Raw genomic sequence first — 23,555 nt, 5'->3', positions numbered from 1 at the left:
ATGCAGCCCCACATTGGGCTATCTACTCAGCGGGGAGTCTGCTTCTCCCTCTGACCCTACCGCTTCTCATGTTCTGTCACTCTCTCTCAAATAAATAAATAAAATCTTAAAAAAAAAAAGACTGATGAATCACCGAACTCTACCTCTGAAACTAATAATACACTATATATTAATTAATTGAATTTAAATTAAAAATGTTAAAAAAAAAAAAAAAGGATGGGGCCTGAGCAGCAAAAGAACCATCCATGTAATCAGAGGGTTGGAACTTTCAGTCTCTCATCCTGTCAGTCCTAACATCCAGGAAAGGAACATGAGTTGGAGGTTGAATCGATCACAGATGGCCAATGGTTTAATTAATCATACCTATGTAATGATGCCTCCATAGAAACCCAAGAGGATGGGGTACAGAGAACTTCTGAGTTGGTGGTCCCAACAACACCAGTTGAGAGACTGGTTTTCTGGAAAAGGGTATGGAAGCTCAGTGCCCTTCCCTATACTTTGCCCTGGGCATCTCTTCCCTCTGGCTGTTTCAAAATTTTATCCACTTATAATGAACTAGTGATGTAATGAGTAAAAAGTTTTTCTGAGGTCTATGAGCTGCTCTCACAAATTAATGAAAGCCATTGAAGGGATTATTGGTCAGTCAGGAGCATGGGTGACAATCTGGACTTGCATCTGACAATCTTGCTGGCATCTGAAGGATGTTGAGGCAGGGAGCCTTGTAGGATTGACCCCTTGACCTGTGGGATCTAATGCCATTTCCATCTAATTAGTGTCAGAATGGAATTAAATTGTAAGCTACCTGGCTACTGTCTGGAGAATTGCTTGTTGGTGCCGGGATGCCCTTTCTTCTTCCACCACTGGAATTGAATGCAAAACCCTTTGAGTGGAACTTTGTTGCAGCAAGCCTAGCAAATGGAAACGCGGGACATACAAAACTTAAAGGCACAGGCATCACTAAGGTCTCAAAAGATGCTTGCAAATAACAGCCTGGGAAAGTCTTGGTAAACCAGAGAAAATGGTGGAGCTGATGGGCAAATGAACTTGTGCAAAAGGGAGGGTGAGGGAGTGAGCAATAGAGGGGCTTTGCTGGTGGTTTCTCTCTGGGAGCCAGGCAGTTCCCACCCACTGTCCCTGTCCCTTCCCCATCATGCCCCCCAGACCCTCCCACCCCCCCACCCTGCCCATCATCCCTTGACATCGACCCCCTCCTACCCACCTCACTACAACTGTGAGAAGTAAGGTTATGTAATTGTTTCTGTATTATAGATAAACAGCCTGGGGTTTAAAGAGAGTAGGCTGCTTGCCCCAAGTACACACGACCAGTAAGTATCCGCCTAGGTATTGCTGTTCGTGAACTTGAGACTGTGCTAGATTAAGCAGGTTAAGTTGCATGAGAGATGTTGTGCCAGTTTTTAAATATCTGAAGGAGTGCCACTTGGCAGAGGGTACGGATTGCTCTGAGAGACACCAGAAAATGAACTAGGACAAGTCCAAAGCGACTAGAACTGAATATAAGGAAAAACATTTTTTTTAATTTATTTATTTGACAGACAGAGATCACAAGTAGGCAGAGAGGCAGGCAGAGAGCGAGGAAGGGAAGCAGGCTCCCTGCTGAGCAGAGAGCCCTATGTGGGATCATGACCTGAGCTGAAGGCAAAGACTTTAACCCACTGAGCCACGCAGGGGCCCCAAGGAAAAACATTTCTAATGACTATAATAGAGTTTCCCAAAAATGGACTGGATTTGCTATGTGAAGTAGGATATTCCCACCCACTATAACTCGGGGATAGTCATGACATATGCTGCATAATGTTGTTGTTAAGTCAAGAAGTCAGTGTTTGCACAGAATTCAGAACAGTTCTTGGCAGTCCCTAACACAACACTTCTTATAAGTGTCTCTTAAGTTAAAATAAAAATCAAAAGAAGTGTCCAAGCAAACACTGGGCATTGACTTAGTGAGAAGACGGCTTTCCAGGAATTTCCTCAGCTCCTGACCACTGCCTTTCTCTCACTTCCTCCTCCATGGGGGAGGGAAGGCAGGGCCAGAAGCCATGTTTTGCTTCATGTTCTCTGCACCTCAGTCATGGGTTCAGTCATGTTTTGCTTCATGTTCTCTGCACCTCAGTCATGGGTTCAGTCGTGTTTTGCTTCATGTTCTCTGCACCTCAGTCATGGGGCGGGGCACAGACACAGAACCAAACCAGACTCAACAGAATCTCCCTCCTGAGACTCTGTTTCCCTGTCGCTCAGTTTCTGTGCATTCCTGGAACTGAGGTGAGGTAAACTCAGGCTTTGCACAAAGAGAGCAGAAAAGGCCAGACTGAGAGAAGCAGGAGTCGTGGGTGCAGACAGAGGTGGACATCCAAGACCGCTTGGTCCAAGAAGGGAGACCAGCTGCCCGGTTGCTCAGAGCTTTCCGGCTTTGGGTCTAGGCCCTCCTTCAGGCCCAGCTGCCCACCCGCCCTACCTCTGAGTCATCTCACAGGCTTAGGCACAATGGCCCTTTTACCTCTAGCGATCTGAAGTGGGTTTCAGAAACCACGGAGATTTAATCAGGCCACACCTGAATCACTTGCCTGCAAGGGAGAAAAGCTCCCCAAGTTAAAGGCCAAGCAAGGAGGCTCTCTGGGAAACCATCTGGGGCTTTAAAGTTGTCAGGCAGCTTCTGTCTTCACTCTGTTCCTGTGTCAGGGCTGTGTGTTTACCGTTCTTGGCTTGCCCCTCCGGACTGCTCCATGCGTCGTCCTCTGCGGAGCAGTTTTCTCTGCTCCATCCGCCCCTTCCATGGAGCCCTGGAGCTCACCTGGCTTTCTAGCTATGCTGTTCTCACTGACTCCATGTTTCTCAATTCTGTATTGGATACTCCTGGCAGAGAGTATCTGACCGGGCTCCACTTGGCCCCGGGAGGGAGGGGAAGAGGGGGCGGGGCGGCTCTTTACTGGTTCCCTGAGCGGACAGGGGCGGGGCACCTAGGAGCTAGGGCTGCAGGTTCTAGGGAGGTGGGCAGAGTAGACTCCGAAAGTGGTGGGGGCAAGGAGGAATCATAATATAATGACGGTCCGTTTGGCAGGTTGTATGAGATTTCAGGCTTCAGGGGGAGTCACAGGCCTTCTAATCCTGGGGAATCTCCTTCATTTCTTTAGCCCTAGTTTTGTAGTGTTTGACATATGTATCCTCACAAACGAATGCTTCGTTCATCGATAAGGTGTTAATATCAGGTTTTCAAAACAAAGATATTTTACTTCGGATAAAAATGAAAGGAGAGGGGCGCCTGGGTGGCCCAGTGGGTTAAAGCCTTTGCCTTCGGCTCAGTTCACGATCTCAGGGTCCTGGGATCGGGCTCTCTGTTCAGCGGGGAGCCTGCTTCCCCTCTCTCTCCCTCTGCCTGCCTCTCTGCCTACTTGTGATCTCTCTCTGTCAAATAAATAAAATCTTAAAAAAAAAATGAAAGGAGAAAAACTAGAAGTTGGAGATAAAAGATTTATTCGTTCTATCACAAATCATAATCAGCCCAAACCTCCCTCTTAATACACTATGCAATGAAACCTGGTTTTTCAGAGTTTTATTAAAGTGTGATTGAAGACAATAAGCTATATCTACTTCAAGTATACAGTTCCATGAGACCATCACCACAGTCAAAGCATGAATATCTGTCTATTACCTGCTAGCGCAAGAGTCCTTCACCCTGCCCTCCCCCCCCCCCCCCCCCCCCCCCCCCCCCGCACCCTGGAATTACAGGTTTCTCCTCTCAGGCTGCCCAGAACATCAACTATTCCCAGGCAGCTGGGAAATTGTTCTGTCTGCTTCTTTCCAGTGGTTCTTTCTCTGGCCTTGGATAGTTTCCTCATATGCATGTACTTGACCAGTATGAAGTGAAGGTGAAGGTTTGGGGTGGGGGAGGGGGCCTCTGCACATCTCCAGAACTCTTTCTGTGCAATTCTCTGCCTCTGGTACTCTGCTCTGTGGATTCTAGCCATCTGGCCTTCCCCTCCGATTTCTCAATTCCATTTTCTCTGTTTGGAGAGATTGCCAGGCTCCCCTTGGGTTCCCCTCCCAGTCCTGCAGTTTGGAATCCCTCTCTGGATGGGAAGCCAGGGCAGTGAAAAGGATCCCTTCCTTAGTATCCCTTCTCCTGGGTGCTCTGCTGCCTATTATCTGATGTCCAAAGCACATTGTTTCTTTTTCTCTTTTTTTTTTTTCTGGATTTTTCATCTAACTTCGTAGGCTAAATCCAACTCCTTTTCTCTATTATGACTGCAGCAGAAGAGACTGCTCCTTTTTTTGATGAAAAATGCTTTATGAAACCTCATTTTAAAAATTTCAACTGATATGAAGTCTTATAAAGTAAAAAATTGCCTCTCTCCCCTATTCACATCTCACACCCCAGAAATAACCAGTGTTAATGGTAAACACATTAAAGCATTTCCACTTTTCTCAAAAGGACCCTGTAGTGAAGTTAGAGAAGGGCCATCTTTAGCAGTGCTGGAGGATTGGAAATGAATGCTCCTGAGGAACACTGTCCCTCCCACTGTCCCTCATTATCTCCCCCATTAAACATGTGAGCTGCGTCTCATTCTGTACTGACCTCTCTTCCACTGTCCAAAAGGCAGGAACAAGGGTCCTGTGTCCATCTTAAGATCTCTGTGAAGGCCATATGAAATCGTGTACCAGAAACTGCTTGGCAAACTTTGAAATCATTACAATTGTTAATTAATGCTATGTCCTATTATCGTGTGTTTCTTTTTAATATTAATAATTATTTTATCACATCTAGTGTTTAGAAGATTTGAATGCTACCTTCAGGGTCCATTTTTATCACCATGACAGTTTCTCTTTATCATAAGCCTACTGGAGCTCTCTGAGGTCTAAGGTGAAAGGAATCCTCATGCTGTCAAGGACATCATTAAGTGGCTTCAGTTGCGTAGGGTGAATATCTCAGAGGTGGAAGAACCTGTAACCCAAAGTGTGCCACTCCCTGTAGGGCTAAGAGGTTAATATTTCAGCTTCAGAGTCATGCATATACACAATCTCATGAACTCTATGAATTTTCCTGGAATAGCAAGAAATAATGGATTTTTTCTTTTTTCTTCTTTTGTATTTTTACCTTCTAGTTCTAACTCCTTCTCTGTTCTAGATCTGAAAGCAAATATAAGCTCTAAAACCATATATATATATATTCAGAAACTGCTATGTTTCTAACCAATTATTTTCTCTTTCCCTCCTAAAAATGACATTGAACCATGTACAAATTACAATGTTCATGCATCCAATCAAAAAAACTTCTGGACATGCCAAAAAGCAAGAAAATATGATCCATAATCAGGGGAAAAACGAATCAATAGAGACTCTGAAAAAAAGATGTAGAAGCCACTGGCAGTCAGTTACAACTCAGGTGTGGTCTCCGTGGGACTGGATTTTCATAAACCTTATTATGCCATTTAAAACACTACAGCTCTGGGGCCACTAGGTGGTGCAGTGGGTTGAGCCACACACTCGGGTTTCCCAGGAGGGCAGGATCTCCAGGTCATGTGATCCACCTGCCTGGGCGGTGAGACCCTGCCGGGCCCAGTCCGTTTGAGATTCGCCGTCCATCTCCCTCTGCCCCTCCCTCTCGTGCTGTCTCTCGAATAAATAAACACAATCCTTAAAAACAAAACAAAACACTGCTGCTCCGTTTTGTAACTGTGTATGTTGACAGATGTTGCAGTGATCCGTGAACAATACATACAAGTGTTGAATCCTTATGTACACCTGAAACTAACATGTTACACGTCAAGCGTATCTCCATGAAGGAAAAGGTAATCTGCTAAATTCAATTAAATAAAATACGTCTTCACTAGATCTTGCATGATCCAAGCTGAAGGCGTCTCTACATGCTATATAGTGATAAATCATCAGGCCCTCATAATTGCATGTGTTCAGAATTCAGGTTGTGTTTATGGACATACGACTGCCTGTGACTACTTGACTTTTAAACTTTTCAACAGCGTTGCCCGTCTTCTGCTACCCAAGTGCATCTGGGGACGAGAACGTGACGGGGACGTTGGAGGTGAAGGACCAAAGACTGTCGGAACTGGTTCCCCAGTTCAAGTCCGTTTTCTAAACCAGACCCTGAGGTCACAAATATCTGAGCTTCCCCAAGCAGGTCTCGCGTGTCAATAAAGCCGAGTGGGCTTAGGCACAATCCCCCGCCGAGACTCGGAAGGCTGCGGTCGCCCATGCATTCTCAGTACAGCACCGCTAGAAACCCACCCAACAGGTCTCCCTCGCGTGCCCTCCCAGCTTGGAAGAGCCTGCAGAAGCGGGTGTGCGGATGGGGTCAACGCGAGCCAGGAACTGAGACGCACGCGGGAGGGGCGGGGCTGGTGGGAGGTGGGGCGGGCCGCACCGGGGAGGGGGGAAGGTGAGCTGGGAGGGGCTTGGCCCGCCTCCGCCCCCGCCGCGGCCACTGTTCACAGGCCGGGTGCTGATCCGCGCGGAGGCCCTCTGGCCGCCTCAGAGAGCGCCCGGGTCCGGGCAGAAAGGCGCGGGCGTTCCCGGAAGCCTCCCCAAAGTACGAGCGGCGGTGCCAGGCGGGGCCGGCTATGCCTCCCGTCGCTGCGGTTCCCGCCGGCGACCGCGCGCCCGCGGCCTCGGGGGCACAGCCGGGCCCCGAGGAGGCCGCGCTGTGAGGCGCCGGGCCTAGCGGCCGCCGCGACCACACCAGACAGGCACAGGGTCCCGCGTTCTCCCGCCTTCCTCGCGCTCTGCGGCCCCTCCTAGGCCCGCTGCCTCAGCGCCGGCCACCATGGCCTTCGCCGCCCCGGAGAGCGCGGGCAAGGGGCGCGGGCTGTCGCCGCGGCACCTGGCGCTACGCGGGCTGCTGCTGCTCTGCTTGTGGCTGCCGAGCGTCCGTGCGTCCGGCCCGCCGTCCGCGCCGCTGTCCCAGCTGCACGCGCAGCTCTCGGGAGTGGAGCAGCTGCTAGAGGAGTTCCGCCGGCAGCTGCAGCAGGAGCGGCCACAGGAGGAGCTGGAGCTGGAGCTGCGCGCGGGCGGCGGGCCCTCAGAGGAGGGCTGCCCGGGCCCGGGCGGCGGCGGCTACAGCGCCATGCCGGACGCCATCATCCGCACCAAGGACTCCCTGGCCGCGGGCGCCAGCTTCCTGAGCGCGCCGGCGGCTGTACGTGACTGGCGGCAGTGCGTGGCGGCCTGCTGCTCCGAGCCGCGCTGCTCGGTGGCGGTGGTGGAGCTGCCCCGGCGGCCCGCAGCCCCCGCCGCCGCCGCCGCCGCGCTCGGCTGCTACCTCTTCAACTGCACCGCCCGCGGCCGCAGCGTGTGCAAGTTCGCGCTGCACCGCGGCTACAGCAGCTACAGCCTCAGCCGCGCCCTGGACGGCCGGCGGGAAGACCTGGAAACCTCGCCGCGCACGGGTGAGCACCCCGCGGGAGGAGGCCGGGCCAGACCTCCGGGCCCTGCTGCCCTGGCACCTGTTGGGTGGCGGCCCCCGGGAGACCACTTGGGCAGTACAGTCAAGTTAGAGATGAAGCATCCTCGTTCCAAGGGATTTTAGTTCGGGGGCATCCAGAGGAATGGCTTTGACTCCTGTTTTATAGATGGTTTCTGAGAAACCCGGAAGGTTGGGCAGAGAGGGCATCATGGCCTGCTTCTGGAATTTTTCTAGCCTGAGGCTAATCTGAGAGGATTCACAGAAATTCGATTTAAAGGAGGAGAAAAGCTCTAAAGAAAAAAAAAAAGTTTATCTTAGGCTCAGATTTTTTTGTATTAAAGATTTTATTTATTTATTTATTTGACAAGCAGAGATCACAAGTAGGCAGAGAGGCAGAGAGAGAGGAGGAAGCAGGCTCCCCACTGAGCAGAGAGCCCGATGCAGGGCTCCATCCCAGGACCCTGAGATCATGACTTGAGCCAAAGGCAGAGGCTCAACCCACTGACCCTCCCACGGGTCCCTAGGCTCAGATTTTCAATAGGCTTAGATTTTTATAAGTCGTGGTTTGTGTCGAGTAATCGCAGGAGCAAAATCTAATTAGATAAAGACTGCTCGTGGCACACCCATTTCTGAGCTTAGCTCTCAGAACTCATGATTCCATGTGCAGTGGCTTTCATCAGACAAAAATGAGAAGGGAAACTTGGTGTCAGAAATTTTGAAGTGGGTCCAACTGATTCCCATGAACTACAGTCCCTTTTGTAAAGAAGGTTAGGAAGGGATTTGATTTTAATTGAAAATAAGAAAGTTGAAGGCACGTCTCTTTTTAAAAGAGTTAATGAAGTTTTTTTCATTCTGTGGTTTTACTTCAGGCAGATGCTCTGAATGATAGTCAAAGCCCATACAAGAAGCACACAAAAAAATGTGGTAGTTGGAAATTAAAGCCACTGAGGGAATAAAACCTTGATTGGGCCCACATGTGGTTGGCTGTGTGTTTGATTGCATTTTGCTCTTTGATTTATGATAACATAAGAATGATATAGCGATATTGGGGGTGGTGGGGGGAGCCTCAGCCATTTTGGAAATCTGGAGTCTCTCGGACCTGAAGGTCCAAACCATACCCACAGGTGAGCCCATCTCCTTACTCACCTCCACCTGAGAGAAAGCTCAGGACCCTTGTCAGGGGAGCAGACATCAAAAGCCACCCTGTGACTGATCAGCCCTGAGACAGACATTAGAAAGAACCCCAAAGTTTTCTCCCTGAAGCAAAAGCAAGAGACACTTTCAGTTGGACCTCCACCAACATCCCTGAGCCTGCCCCATGGCTATTACACACACATTCTTCCTCCTTGCTCAAACATGGACTAAAAAAATCCCAGCAGTAAAGAAACAAAACCTTTCTCTTGTTCTCACTCCACATCTGGAAGAAACCAACCTCACCAGGTTTCTTATAAGCTAGAGGAAATCAAAAGGAAAATAAGCAAGGGAAGAATATGCTCATGGAAATTTAAAAAAAAAATTTTTTTTTAAGTTAAGTTTAGTAGTAGGAGTTTCTGAGTCACTTTTTTTCCTCTTCCTTCTTTCCCCTTCCCTTCCCTAGGGGGTGTTTGTCTGGGAATTCAATTATGTAGATGTTAGGGATAAAAATGTGTGACCACAGGGCTCAGTCCTCATTCTGGAAAACACTGTCATACTCAGACTTCAGATCCCCAGCAACATGTTACTAGAAGGGTATAGCTCAGGTCCCTAGGTGCCCTCATTTGCAGCTAGGTCAAAGGTTATCTACCCACACACCCTGTGTTTGCCTTGCCTAGATGCTTAACCTCTTGAAGCTCTATGCTTCTGAAACTTCTACGTTTTTCCTTCTAGAACTGCCTTTTTTTCCAACTCCTGTGAGTATACAGAGTTGGAGGCTAACTGAGCATGAATATCGTTTAGAAAAGCTCTTGCAGAGAATTTGTCAGGGGGCCATTTGAGATGAATCAAAACATCATGAAATGATGAAGGGGCACGTGGAATGAGATGGCACAAATTTATGGCAGAACCCGTCAGCCACATTTGTCACAGCTGCTGATTTTGGTGCTAGGCATTATTATAAGGTCCTGAGACACATGAACTCACTCTCCTCACAACAGCCAAAGATCTAGGTTCCATTATAATCCCCAGTGTACTAGAAGGCTCTGTGAGAGAAAGTAAACTGCCATAAAGGGCCTTGTCACACATGAGTCATGGAGCCTTGTCCAAGTGTCTCGTAGGAAATACATAGCAGACACTATTAAAATGGTCATTCGTTCTTCTGGGATATTTTTATGGGTAAGTGATCCATGCTAAAGAAAAAGTAGGAGCCAGGAAATTTATTGTGCCATTATTTATAATGGTGAAAAAAATTGATAAAGTATATGTCCAATAGCAGAGGTTAAAAAAGTGGCAACTGTGAAATTTATGTGGTAACATAACTAGATATGTTGCTAGAATATATAAGTAAATATAATTATTTATTATTAATAGCAATATTTATTGTTATTAATGTTATTAATGTTACTAGAATATATGAATAAATATCAATAAATAGAACATATTGATAAGCTAGTAGGCTAATTCAGGATATAAAATTTATATTTCCTATAACTGGATATACTTTGGGGATATTTAGAAAGATCTGGGCTGACATCCAAACTGACAAATTTATCATTTGTATCATGTTAGGCAACTAAGTCTCTGCCTCTCATTTCCTCATGAGTCTGACGCAGATGATAATACCTACCCCAGAGATTTGTGAAAGTTGAGTGACATTAAGGCTCATGAGCAGTTAGCCTGGAGCCTGGTATAAAGAAATCACCCAATAAATGGCACCTCTTACTTATTATCATCAGCTCATACAGAGAAAGACAATAATGATACACACCAAAAATGATGATAGTCATATTGGGGTTGTGAATAATCTTTTCCTGAAGTGTTACAATTAGGAAGAAGACACAATGAAAAAAGAAAATCACAAAAACCAACCACATGGATTTTGACACATAGTATCTAAGCCTCTTCCCTTAGTCTGGCCCCCTTCTGTGTCCAGACTTCAGGAGTCTCTGTTACTTTCTCAACCTCCACTATATCATTTGTGTCCACACAGTACAGATCTAGGTTGCAAAACCTGCTTGTTATTATTAAGGCTTCGTTCACAGCAGTGTGTTGTAAATCAGATTACTTAGCAATATTCTTATCTGTATAAAATGTCTTAACTTGATATGCTTCTTCAAATTTAGAATGAGTCTTATTTTGCCTCTGACCAAGTGTGTTTAGTTTTCAAAAGAAATCAGTGTTTCTATAGTACTTAATATTGATTTATTACAGTTGAAGATGAAAATTCAAATTTACTTTTATCTTGTTCTTTATCAGCAAGCCAAGTTTTTTTTTAGTTGGGTGGGGTTTTTTTGTTTGTTTGGTTTTGTTTTGAGACAGGGAGAGTTGGGGAGGGGGTGGAGAGGCAGAGGGAGAGAATCTCAAGTAATCTCCATGCCCTGTGTGGAGCCCCATGCCGGTCTTCATCTCATGACCCTGAGATCATGACCTGAGCCAAAATCAAAAGTTAGACGCTTGACTGACTGAGCCACCCAGGCAGCCCTTCAAGATTTTACGTAATCTCCACACCCAACATGGTACTTAAGCTCACAACCCTAAGATCAAGAGTCCCACACCCCACCAACTGAGCCAGCCAGGTGTCCCAGCAAGTCAAATATTTTTAAATGATAGCACACTCCTTTCCTCTTCTGATTGTTGTTTATTTTTAAGATCTGTTCCTGGGTAGATAAGCTCTGACTTATTTCAGAATACATTATGCAGCATAATTTTTTTTAAAGATTTTATTTATTTATTTGACAGAGAGAGATCACAAGCAGATGGAGAAGCAGGGAGAGAGAGAGGGAAGCGGGCTCCCCGCTGAGCAGAGAGCCTGCATCGGGACTTGATCCTAGGACCCTGAGATCATGACCTGAGCCAAAGGCAGTGGCTTAACCCACTGAGCCACCCAGGTGCCCCTTATGCAGCATAATTTGCCCAGACTTGAACTGAGGAGGGAATGTATCTCTCTTACTTCTGTTACAACAGTGTGGAAGATATGAGGGGTTTGCTCTGCTCATATATCATATCTTAAAGCTTACCTAAAGAAAAGTAAACAACTAAAACTTCTTCTTCCAGGAGAGGCAGGATGAATTAGTTGTGTAATCATGTGGGATATTTCAGAACTTACCTAATTTTTCCAATTTAAGACTTTGGGGTTACATCTTTGAGAGCTTAAAAATATAGCATTCGTTGTTGTTTATATCGTATAGGTATATTTTAGTTTGTTTACTTACAAAAAGTATTTAAAAACAAATTTTCATGCAAATAGTTGCTAACTATAATGTATTACTACAAATTATAAGATGATTTACAGAATTATAAAGTGGTAAACCATTGTGTGGAAAGCAATGAAATTTCCAGAGCCAAAAGAAAGTTCTCAGTAACGCTCTGTAAAATGGCTTATTAGTAGCGAAATTGTCACCTCTTTCCTTACCTGGGAGAAGCAGAATAAAGACCTCAGACACTAGTTCTTTGCTCTGCGATGGAAAAGGCAAAACAAATTTCTTCTTAGGCAAAGGTTACTTGTGTGGCTTATTTAAATCTGAATTATGAGTCTTCATTGTTTTAAATGACTATAAAGATAGGACTTGTCTTGGGGTGCCTGGGCAGTACAGTCAGTTAGGCATTCAACTCTTAATTTCAGCTCAGTTCGTGATCTCAGGGTCATGCCCCATGTCCAGCTCCATCCAGCTCCACTCTCAGTGCCCAGTCTGCTTAAAGACTCTCTTTCCAGGCGCCTGGGTGGCTCAGTGGGTTAAGCCGCTGCCTTCGGCTCAGGTCATGATCTCAGGGTCCTGGGATCGAGCCCCGCATTGGGCTCTCTGCTCAGCAGGGAGCCTGCTTCCCTTCCTCTCTCTCTGCCTGCCTCTCTACCTACTTGTGATCTCTGTCTGTCAAATAAATAAATAAAATCTTTAAAAAAAAAAAAAAGACTCTCTTTCCTCGGGGCACCTGGGTGGCTCTGTGGGTTAAGCCTCTGCCTTTGGCTCAGGTCATGATCCCAGGATCCTGGGATCAAGCCCCACATTGGGCTCTCTGCTCAGCGGGGAGCCTGCTTCCTCCTCTCTCTCTCTCTCTCTCTCTGCCTGCCTCTCTGCCTTCTTGTGATCTCTGTCAAATAAAAAAATTAAAACAAACAAACAAATAACAAAAAAAAACTCTCTTTCCTCTCCTTCTGTCCCTCCCCCAACCTTTCTCTCTCTCTCTCTCTCTCTCTCTCTCTCTCTCTCGCAGATAAAAAATCTTTAAAAAAACAAAACAACACCAGGGAGCCTGGGTGGCTTAGTCCTTAAGCATCTGCCTTCAGCTCTGGTCATGATCCATGCTCAGGCACCCTGCTCAGTGGGAAGCCTGCTTCTTCCTTTCTCACTCCCCCTGATTGTGTTCCCTCTCTCACTGTGCTTCTCTCTGTCAAATAAATATATAAATAAAATAGTAAAAAACAAAAATGAAAACAAAAAACAAACAAAAACAACACCAACAACAAATGGGACTCATCTTCTCAGTAGACAAATGTAACCATCGGCAGTAGCAAGTGTGCTTATTCCCTGTAAATGGGCTAATAAAAAAGCCATCTCTTTTTGAGGCTACCAACAGCGTTCTCATTTAGAAAAGCCGCAGCACTAAGAGCTGCCAGCCCCTTAGAGAAAATCTCTGTGTCTGGATATTGGGAGAATCAGTAGATGAGAAGATAGAGCTGGACAACTTCTGAAAGGTCATGGTAATTTGTTGAAGGGTTTTTCTTAAGCAGGGAAATGACCCAATCAGATTAGAATCTCAAAGTCATTTTAGCTGTAGCGTGTCCACAGTGACATTTGTTGCCTAGTGAGAAACAAATAGGATTGCTGCTAGCCTCAGGTGCTGGGACATCTGGGTTGGCCCTTAGATGTTTGTTTGGGAAGCAGCTGGGGCTCTGGAGGAAGAGAGCAGTGTCTCAGCGACGCATTCAGACAAAATTAAGGAAGAATCCAGGCCAGAATCTGAGCAGAGCTTCAGGGTGGGAGGAAAGAGGAAATAGTGGATGCCAAAAAGGATAAATTACAAGAACCTATAGAATTTTCCCCCAGTTATATTACTGAGTTTCTTTAAGATATAAGTGCATTTGGGCAAGTTTACTAATAAACCTAAATCAATAAAATATTCACAACTCTGCTCTTAGATATGTTTTCTGTATGAAGCTTCTCCTGTCCGTCAGCACTAAAGCAGCGATCAGTTAAAGATTAGTGGTTAGTGAACACTACTTCAAGTTAGCCTTGAATTATTTAGTACCATTCCAGATCAAAGGTAAATATATACTTCTTTTGCTATCATACAGAAACTCTGTGCCAGCTTCTGTTATAAAAATCAGTTGTTTGGGGCGCCTGCTCCAGGGGAGCCTTCTCCTCCCTCTCTCTCTGCCTGCCACTCCCCCTGCTTGTGCGCTCGCCCATGTGTGCTCTCTCTCTCTCTCTCTGTCAAATAAATAAATAAATAAGATCTTTAAAAAAGGAAAAAGAATTTTAAAATAAATAAATAAAAATTAGTTGTTAGAACCTGTGAATGTTTTCTATGTTCCAAGATGAAAAATTATATTCTGGAAAATTTCTAAGTGAGTTTTATGTTGTATGAATCCAAGAACTTGCCTTAACTTTCCAAACTTTATTTTTTACACATTGAACACTTTGTATCACTTCTATTTTAAAAACTTGAGGATAAGGGAAAAAAATCTCTATCAAAGGTGGATTTTTTTTTAAAAAGATGTGTTTCAGAAGTCTTTTTTTGATAAATTCATTTAATAGAACTTGGAACTTAAATTATTTATGAATTAAATGAAAATTTGACTCTAGAGAATTTAAGTACTACTCCAGAATGGATAGCCTAGTACTGGGTCTTGTACCCACCACCTTGTTCTAGCTACTGCCACTAGCTGATACTCTACACTGCCTCTTCTGCACCTGTTACAGTTGAAGTCCATATTCCTACTATGTTGCTATTTTATTGTTTATTATGTAAAGAGAATATGATGAAAACCAATGAGAAAATGACTTTTAGTTGCTATACATTCTCTTAGTAGTTGTTCGCTGGATTACATCTATTCTAGCCTACAAGATACTTCTTTAACTAAATTATTTTTAAAATAGGGGATCATCCCTCTTGTAAACTGTTGGTTTTCTTTCACAGAAAAGGATAAGCCCCCACTTAGCAAGGCCGGGCGGGATGTGATCTTGCAACTACCTACAGATGGAGTAGTTTTGGACGGCCGTGAGAGCACGGATGACCATGCCATCGTCCAGTATGAATGGACACTGCTGCAGGGTGACCCATCAGTGGACATGAAGGTAATTCGTGACGTCGTTGTAACAGCTGCAAATATTTCCCCGAGGTGATCTCTCATAATGTTTTTCTACTCCTGTTCCCAAAATATCTGTAAGCTGGCAGAAGAGGTGTAAGAGAACGCGCAAGGTGGTGGTTGAAAAGGTGGTTTATTATATGAATTTACTTTCCTACTGAGTAAACAGTGTTCTGATCCTTTGTTTTGAAGCTTACTCTTGTTCTTGCTGCTTTTTTGGCAAAACACCTCAAGGGAAAAGACTCAAGCTTTGTTTTAATTACTTTTTAAATTTTTTATTTCTTTTCTTAGCTGAAGGTGCAGATAGAAAATTTTTAAAATATGAAGGAATATAAAGAGGAAAATAACAATAGAATAAACTAATTCTTCACACGCTCCAGAAAGCAACCACCTCACTTAGCAATGAGGCCAGTGTGAGGTAACTGAGTTAGCAAGTGAGGGGAAGTGTTCCTGTTTAGGCGCTCCCCACTGATTTTCCTCAGGCTTAGGTGAGCCGATCTGGAGTTGCTACAGATGGGAATGAGTCACTCTCCCCTTGGCGGCCTACGTCCAGCAGTCTTTCTGGGTTGGTTTTTTGTTGTTGTTGTTTTTAATTGAGCTATAAAAAATTATATTAATTCTAGAAGAACAACATAATGACTCGACATCTATACATATTGTGTATATGATCACCACAATAAGCCTAGTTAACATCTGTTACCTCACATAGTAACACGTTTCTTGTGATAAGAACTTTTTTTTTTTGAGGAAGGCTTGAAAACTTTTTTAAAAAGATTTATTCTCAGTGACTTTCAAATACACAGTACAATGTTATTAACTATAGTCAGCATGCTGTACATTACATCCCATGACTTAATTATTTTATGACTGGGATTTTGTACCTTTTGACCCCACTTTACCAAATTTCACCACCCCTCACACCTTGCCTCTTGCAACTACCCATCTATTCTCTGTATATACGAGCTTAAGTTCTTTGTTTAGATCCCACATCTAAGTGAGATCATACAGCCTTTGTTTTTCTCTGTGTGAGTTATTTCACTCAGCATAATACCCTCAAGGTCCATCCATGTTGTCACAAATGGCAAAATTCCTTTTTATGGCTGAGTGTGTGTGTATATATATATATATATACATATACATATATACTCCATTTTTCTTTATCCAGTCATCCATCAGTGGACATTTAGTTTGTTTCTTTATCCTGGCTACTGTAAATAATGCTGCAATGGACATGGGGGAGTGCATGTACTTTTTCAAGTTAGAGTTGTTTTCTTTAAAGAAATACCCAGAAATGGAATTGAGGGATCAACACAGGTTACCTTGAGTTGTGAGGCAAGTGGCTTCTTATTAACTCTATCAGGATCCTTCCTAGATAGGAGTATTTCCTGGCTGAACCACACTAGTTGGAGGAGGTGGAAAAAGTCTGCATCGGTCAGCTGGGGCTGCCGTAACAAAGTAGCACAGGCTGGACGGCTTCACCAAGAGAAAGTTCTCAGTGTTCTGGAGGCTGGAAGTTCAAGATCCAAGAATCAGCAGGGCTGATTTCTTCTAAGGACTCGCAGTTGGCTGTCAGCTACTTCCTATGTCTTTACAGGGTCTTTCCTCTGTGGGAAAGCACTGATTTATATTCTTTTAGAACAAAAACAATAATCTGCTGATCCTTCAAGACTAATTTATGTCCATTATTTACTCAAGTATCATACAGTCTTTGACTTGCCTGGACCCTTGATCAACATCTTACCCAGCCCCCATCCATCCATCCATCTAGGAGCCCCTTCCTTCTCTGCCTGGTATTTCCAGAGGTGAAAGCTCACTACTTCACATCACGTCCTATAACAGCTTTCATTACCTCTAATTATTAGGCCAACAGGATGTGCCTCCTATTACTTCTGTGTACTGGGCTAGATCTTCTCTTTGGAAAAGTACTCAACACATCCTTTTATTCTGTGTATCAACCACTTAAGTTTTTGAAGAAAAAAAAAAATGAGGGGCTCTTGGGTGGCTCAGTCAGTTAGGCATCCACCTTTGGCTCAGGTCATGATCCCAGGGTTCTAGGATCGAGTCCCACATCGGGCTTCTTGCTCAGTGGGAGCCTGCTTCTCCCTCTCCACCCCACTGATGCTGTCTTCTCGTTATCTCTGTCTCTCTCTCTCTCAAATAAATAAATAAAATCTTTAAAAAAAAGAAAGAATGTCGAGGCTTCTGGGTGGCTCAGTCAGTTAAGAGTCTGCCTTTGGCTCAGGTCATGATCCTGGGGTCCTGGGATCGAGTCTCCCATTGGGCTCCCCGCTCAGCAGGAAGCCTGTTTCTCCCTCTCCCTCTGCCCTTCCCCTGTTTGTGCTCTGTTTCTCTTCCTCTCTCAAATAAATTTTAAAAATCTTAAAAAAAAAAAAAATCTGACACCCTTATGAAGCCCATATGTAAACTGTGGTTCTTCCTGACAGACTATGACTCCTTGTGATACAGACATTGTCTCTACTTCTACTAATGAAGCTTAATTTACAAAACTATTTTAGTAGCTGCTTCACACAATAGATTCAGGTTGAGTTTTCCATTAACAGAATTACCTAAAACCTGCTTCATCTTTCTGCACAGACTACTGCCCTGATGGCCTTTTCATCCTGTATTTGTATAATTGATTCATTGAACCTGAGTGCAGGACCTTAAGTTTATTCTTTTTACGTCTCAGCCTTTTGGTTTTCATCTACAACAGAAATAATTTTGAAAATTGAGAGTCATCCAGCATATTTATTATCCTTCAATGCATTGTGTCAGCTGCAAAATTAATGTATCTTTATTTAATCTTTGAGAACCAAGGTTGTTCAGGAAAGGTAGACAGACAAGCCATCGATCATACCACTAGAGAGCTCCCTTGAGATGGACACTGACTGGTAATTGGCACTTCTGGGACATATTTGTTCAAGCAGCTATAACTCTGCCTCCATTATCATCTAGCTTTGGGTATTTGCTACTAAAAGCTTTATTCTGTAAGCAATGAATTGCGTATATGAGTGCTGAACAAAAATAATGCTGATGATTCAGTATTTAATTTATTGAAGATATTTATAAAGGCCTAACAAAATTAGGCATTTCTCATGGGCTTTTAAGTCTGACTGCTCTGCCATCAAGACAGAAATATGGACCAACTCCCCAGCCAAGTATATAATGTGCTGGCAGATAGATCTAGAGTTATACAACCATGATCTAAGTGAAAGAGTCTGCAGTAAGAGAGCCATTTGCTACCAGACTGTGACTGTCTTATAATAGTGTACACTCACGAATGCTCCCGAAGTAAACTGTAGTCCGACTGTGACTTCATCATAATAAAACTGTCATTGATTAAGCTATGCACTCAGTGCCAGGCCTTTTGGACCCCTCTGCCATCCTCAGACCAGCCTTCCAAGCAGGCACATCCCCATCTTGTAGATTAAAATTATAATAAAACATCGTTAAAGACTTTGAAGTGGCAAGAGATTACTAAGTAGCTTTTAAGGAAATGCTGGGGGTGGAGGAGCAGGTCCTTCAAGGTTAGCATTTAGAGATTATAGAAAACAGACTGTAATGCAAATGAGTCTTGTCCTGAGAAATACAAATAGATAGCATTTAGAGATTATAGAAAACAGACTGTAATGCAAATGAGTCTTGTCCTGAGAAATACAAATAGATTTTTCATGTAGAGATGCAATTGATTTCTGCCCTGTGGAAAAGTGGATTTCAAACATGACATTTTAACCCCTGTAGGTATTAATCTATTAATCCAGGCATGTCGGTGCCTAATAGGTACTAACAGGATACTTGTTTCAGCTTTGCATCTCCTAGCAACTTCATCAAAGTGTTCTTGGCTGCTTACAACTGTCTGTTCTTCAAATTCTCTTTTGTTTTTTGTTTGTCTAAAAATTTTATTTTTATGACAGAGAGAGCAAGCAAGCAGTGGGGAGGAACAGAGGGAGAGGGACAAGCAGACTCTGCTCTGAGTGCACAGCCCAACACAGGGTCTATCCCAGGACCCTGAGATCATGACCTGAGCTGAAATCAAGAGTCACATGTTTAACCCGCTGAGCTGCCCAGACGCCCCTCAGATTCTCCTTTGAATCTATGGAATGTCTTATTGGTTTTCTCTTTAATTAATGAATTAAATAAAATCTTTTTTTTTAAGATTTTATTTATTTATTTATTTATTTATTTGACAGAAATCACAAGTAGGCAGAGAGGCAGGTGGGGGGTGGGGAGCAGGCTCCCTGCTGAGCAGAGAGCCCAATGAGGTGCTGGATCCCAGGACCCTGGGATCATGACCTGAGTTGAAGGCAGAGGCTTAACCCACTGAGCCACCCAGGCACCCCAAATAAAATCTTTGAATCATGTTCATATTAGATTTGTCTGAGAGACATAGTTTTAACATTTTGAGAATTTTCTTTTAAAGGAAATTAACATCCTTCAGCCACCATCTCACCGATCCCTTTCACTTGGGTAGCCTGATTTTATACCCCCAAATTTCCTTTTTTTTTTAAGTGTATTTATGTTATTTATTGATCTCTACACCCAATGTGGGGCTTCAACTCACCACCCTGAGATCAAGAGTTGGTGTTCTTCCAATTGAGCCAGCCAGGTGTCCCTACAACCCCAAATTTCTGACAGGAAAATTGGGACTGTCAAATCAGGTGTGGGTTTGGGGGGTTTTTTGTTTTTGTTTTTGCTTTTTTCTGAGAATGGGATCCAGTTTACTGGAATGTTACTGCAGTCCTCTATCCAGCTGCAAAATAGGGCTCACTTGGAAGGTTGTTGGGAATGGGGTGAGAGCAGTTATAGGCTAGCACAGCAAAGCAAGTAAGTTAAAACCCAACGTGGGATACACTTGTTCTTATGCTCCTTGATGTTCTTATGCCCCTTGACTGTTCCCACCCCTCAGGAGCACTCACTGATCAGGCTCTCCACTGAGAACACAATGTCTGCTCAAGATTCTCTCTCCCTCTCCCTCCCCGCTCTGGCCCTCCCCCTGCTCCTGCACAGAGAAAAACCAGAGCAAACAGGAACATGGGTCCTTCTTGATAAAATCCAAGTTGGATAAAATCCAAGACACCAAGAGATGTCCCCATTAGTCTCATTTTTAAACCACCCCCAAATAGATAAAAATGGTATCTTATAGGGGTGCCTGGGTAGTTTAGTCAGTTAAGCCTCTCTCTCTCTCTCTTTTTTTTTTTTTTTAAGATTTTATTTATTTATTTGAGAGAGAGGAGAGAGTACAAGCGGGGGAAGGGGGTGGAGGGAGAGGGAGAAGCAGGCCCCCCACTGAGCAAGGAGCCTGATGCAGGGCTCAATCCCAGGAACCCAGGACCATGACCTGAGCCAAAGGCAGACAGACACATAACCAACCGAGCCACCCAGGCACCCCCAAGCCTCTGACTCTTGACTTCAGCTCAGGTCACGATCTCAGGGTCATGAGATTGAGCCCCATGTGGATCTCCACACTCAGCAGGGAATCTGCTTGAGATTCTCTCCCTCTGCCCCTCCCCTCCAATAGATCTTTTTTAAAATGGTATTTTATAATTCAGCCTTAGAGAAGAGGTTTCTGGGAAAGGAACATAAATAGAAACAATAGTTGACTTTTTTGACATAGGACAAGGGAGCACAAAATAACTGTTGGATTTCACATTGCACTGTCTCCTTGTATAGGAGCCATTTTGTCACTTACTCCTCCTCAGATTTCCCAGGATATAATCTGGGTCAATTCTGAAAATGCTCACAAAAGGAAAAAATCTTTACATGGTAAGGAGATGACTTAAAAACCTACTGAGAGACTTTAGAAAAATTTAGTGAGCAGGATTTTCAAGGTAGCCTGCTTGTGTAACCAAGACATAGGTTCCAGAGAGCCTACCATGGTCTGAAGATTAAACACTAACTGTATCTGTTGTCTTCTGTTTTCTACACATCTTCATTGATAACAGGCCAGAGAAATACATAAAATCTGTAAATCACAAGAGAATTTATAACAATAATGAGAGATTCCTGTAGAATTATTTTCAGAAGTATTTTTAGAAGGAACGAAGAGCTGAAGAGGGGTTTTACTGATAGAAGGGCCCTGTCTCCCTTCTCTCCTTCCTCCCTCCTTTTTCCCTTTATTCCTTTCTTGATGTTTTTTCCCTTCCTCTCCCAAAGCTTAGAACTGTGCTTATACTTACTAGGATTCTAATAATACTTTAGTAATTGGTTGCTCAGCTAATCTTTCCAAAAGCGTTCTTCTAGTCCCCAAATCTGTTTCATCCTTCCAAGCACAATGGGCAGAACAACATTGCTCAGGGCTCTGGACTCATATAGATACTACAAAGCGCCCTTGAGTGTTGTCTGACAATTTCTTTGCACCTCATCAGAGGAGAAACTAGGTACACAGAACCCATTATTATTTCTTATTTATTGAATAATTACCTGTCTTCATAAAAACAAAATGAAAATCATTTCATTAAAAGTTACCCGACATTCTAGGCCTTTGGCTGGGGGAGAGAAGGCTGTTTCTAAATTTAAAAAAAAAAGAGAGAGAGAGAGAAAAGTGGTAATTGGGTACCTGAGAAAGTTTATATCACACTTAACCTATTTCCTTCCTCCTTCATAAATGTAAGAGAGCAAACAGATAAGAACTGTAACAGAGCACCTACTTTGCTATGGTTTTTGAATCCTAGCTCTACCGCTTCCTGTCTGTGAGACAGATGGTTTAAGCCATTTGTAAGATGAGAATAAGAGGAGCCCTCCTCTCAAGGCATTATTATTGGGGTTAAACAGGGTTGTGTAGGTAAGGCCCCTGGAGCTGTGAGCCACACACAGTAAACATTCAAACATCATGATATTCTATTTATTATGAGATCATTTTCCCCTTGATGGTATTCACACAATTTTTTTTTTAAGATTTTATTTATTTATTAGACAGAGATCACAAGTAGGCAGAGAGGCAGGCAGAGAGAGAAGGGGAACCAGGCTCCCCGCCGAACAAAGAGCCCAATGCGGGGCTCGATCCCAGGACACTGGGATCATGACCAGCACCGAAAGCAGAGGCTTTAACCCACTGAGCCACCCAGGCACCCCTATTCACACAATTCTTGATAGCCTTGTCTTACACCTGGGCAAGACTATGTTGCTGCATGGGTCATGTTCTTCTAGAGATTCTTCCAAGGAACCCCAAACCACAAAGACTCCCTCCACCTGCTCACCGGTACACAAAAGGACTTTAACAGGGAACAAAACCGCAAATGGCTAGAGTCAACCAAAAGGACTTTAAGAAGAAACAATTTTGACACTGAGAAAGCCAGAGGGTCTAGGTGTTTCCTGGGAATGAGAACAAAAGCAGAAGGAGAAGAGAAGTGAAATATACCACACCCCACAGAACCAGACCAAGGGTGAACTGCCTCAAACTGTCACCCCCATCCTTGGACTCAGTCCTTCCATTCACCCAAAGCTTTGAATAAAGGACAAAAAGTAATGGCAGCCCACAGGGCATTTTCAGGACAAAGAAGATTCCCAGGGCTACAAATTTCCTAAGTAACACCTGGAGATAAGTTGGTGCACATGAATGAATAGTCTATTGTGGTTTTGAGGATTTCTTCAAAAATGAAAGGTGTAGATGGGAGAAAAATCCAGCAAATTCTAGAACTCACAGCTCCAATTGAGCATGCCAGATAGGGTAATAATTCATGGCTGCTGTGTTTCAGTGTTAACTATGAGCTTAAATGTAGCCTACCCCTCACTTAGGTATAAATTCTTTTTACACAATACTCAAGACCTTGAATATTTAATTGCATTTTTTTTCTTTAAGAAAATTACTTATAAAGAAATGTTGAAAAATAATCTCCCTGGGGGCGGGAGATAGATAATTTATGAAAAATAAATCTGAGTAAATTGAGTTAGGAAAGATCTATTCCAGTAAGGGCAGAAGCTTTAAAGTTCTTTGCCTGTTCAGAAACAAACACACAACTTCTCAGACAATAAATCGACAGCACTGTAGGCTTCCAGAATCACAGGAGACTGCAGTCTATCTGTGCTTCCGGTCAGATGGGGCTTCAACCTGATTTACTGTCTGCTTTTCTTAGACCATTACAGCTGGCCAGTCTGTATATAAACTGTGCCTGGGTTCTTTCTAAGAGACAGTTCTTGGAATAAGGACCTTGGAAGGCCTTACTCTGCTGACCAGGAGGTTGGATTCTGGAACCACTGTGCATATGGAATTTGGAATCAAATGACCTGGACTCAAACCCAGTTTTGCCAATTCCCTAGCAGGGTGTACTTGGGAAAAAATATTTCATTCTTTAAGCCTTAGCTTCCTCAGTTGTAAAGAGGAAAATACCACTTGATAGAGTTTCAGTAAGGGGTCAAAGTAGGAAAATGCAAATAAAGCACTTAACATACCACAGAGCATAACATGAGCAGTCCAGGAGAGGTCACTATTATAGTGAATTCTAAACATCATGGGATTTAAATACTGGTCTCTTTTGACGGATAGTTTAGCTGAGCTAGAAACAGAATAGATTTACTCACTTGTATATAAACAAGAAAGTATGAGGTCCTCTTCAAGGCAAGGGGCAAGGGTATAAGGCACTGGGAAAAATTTGTAGGGCCTAGTGCCCTTGACACCAGTTGAGGAGATTAGACGCACACCTAAATAACTATTACACCAAGTAGAAAGGGCAGGGTTGTAAAAGGATG

General features: G+C 43.8%; 1 protein-coding gene across 4 annotated transcripts in view; it reads left to right on the top strand.

The window, feature by feature from the left end:
* The first annotated feature begins 6,437 nt into the window (after positions 1–6,437).
* LRP11 (LDL receptor related protein 11) overlaps positions 6,438–23,555 on the top strand; it is a 47,300-nt gene continuing 30,182 nt past the window's right edge. For 2 of the 4 annotated variants that reach the window (XM_047733974.1, XM_047733970.1), the window contains exons 1-2: positions 6,439–7,412; positions 14,702–14,859. In XM_047733974.1, coding sequence (XP_047589930.1) covers positions 6,791–7,412; positions 14,702–14,859 — 780 coding nt within the window. In that variant the 5' untranslated portion in view covers positions 6,439–6,790. Of the gene's footprint in view, positions 7,413–14,701; positions 14,860–23,555 lie in introns of all 4 variants that reach the window. The other 2 variants (XM_047733973.1, XM_047733971.1) reach the window with 2 other exon arrangements.

Source organism: Lutra lutra, chromosome 6 (genome assembly GCF_902655055.1).
Source record: "Lutra lutra chromosome 6, mLutLut1.2, whole genome shotgun sequence".
Lineage (NCBI taxonomy): Eukaryota > Metazoa > Chordata > Mammalia > Carnivora > Mustelidae > Lutra > Lutra lutra.
The sequence above is the reverse complement of the archived record's forward strand: the minus strand, read 5'-3'. Positions and strand labels throughout refer to the sequence as shown.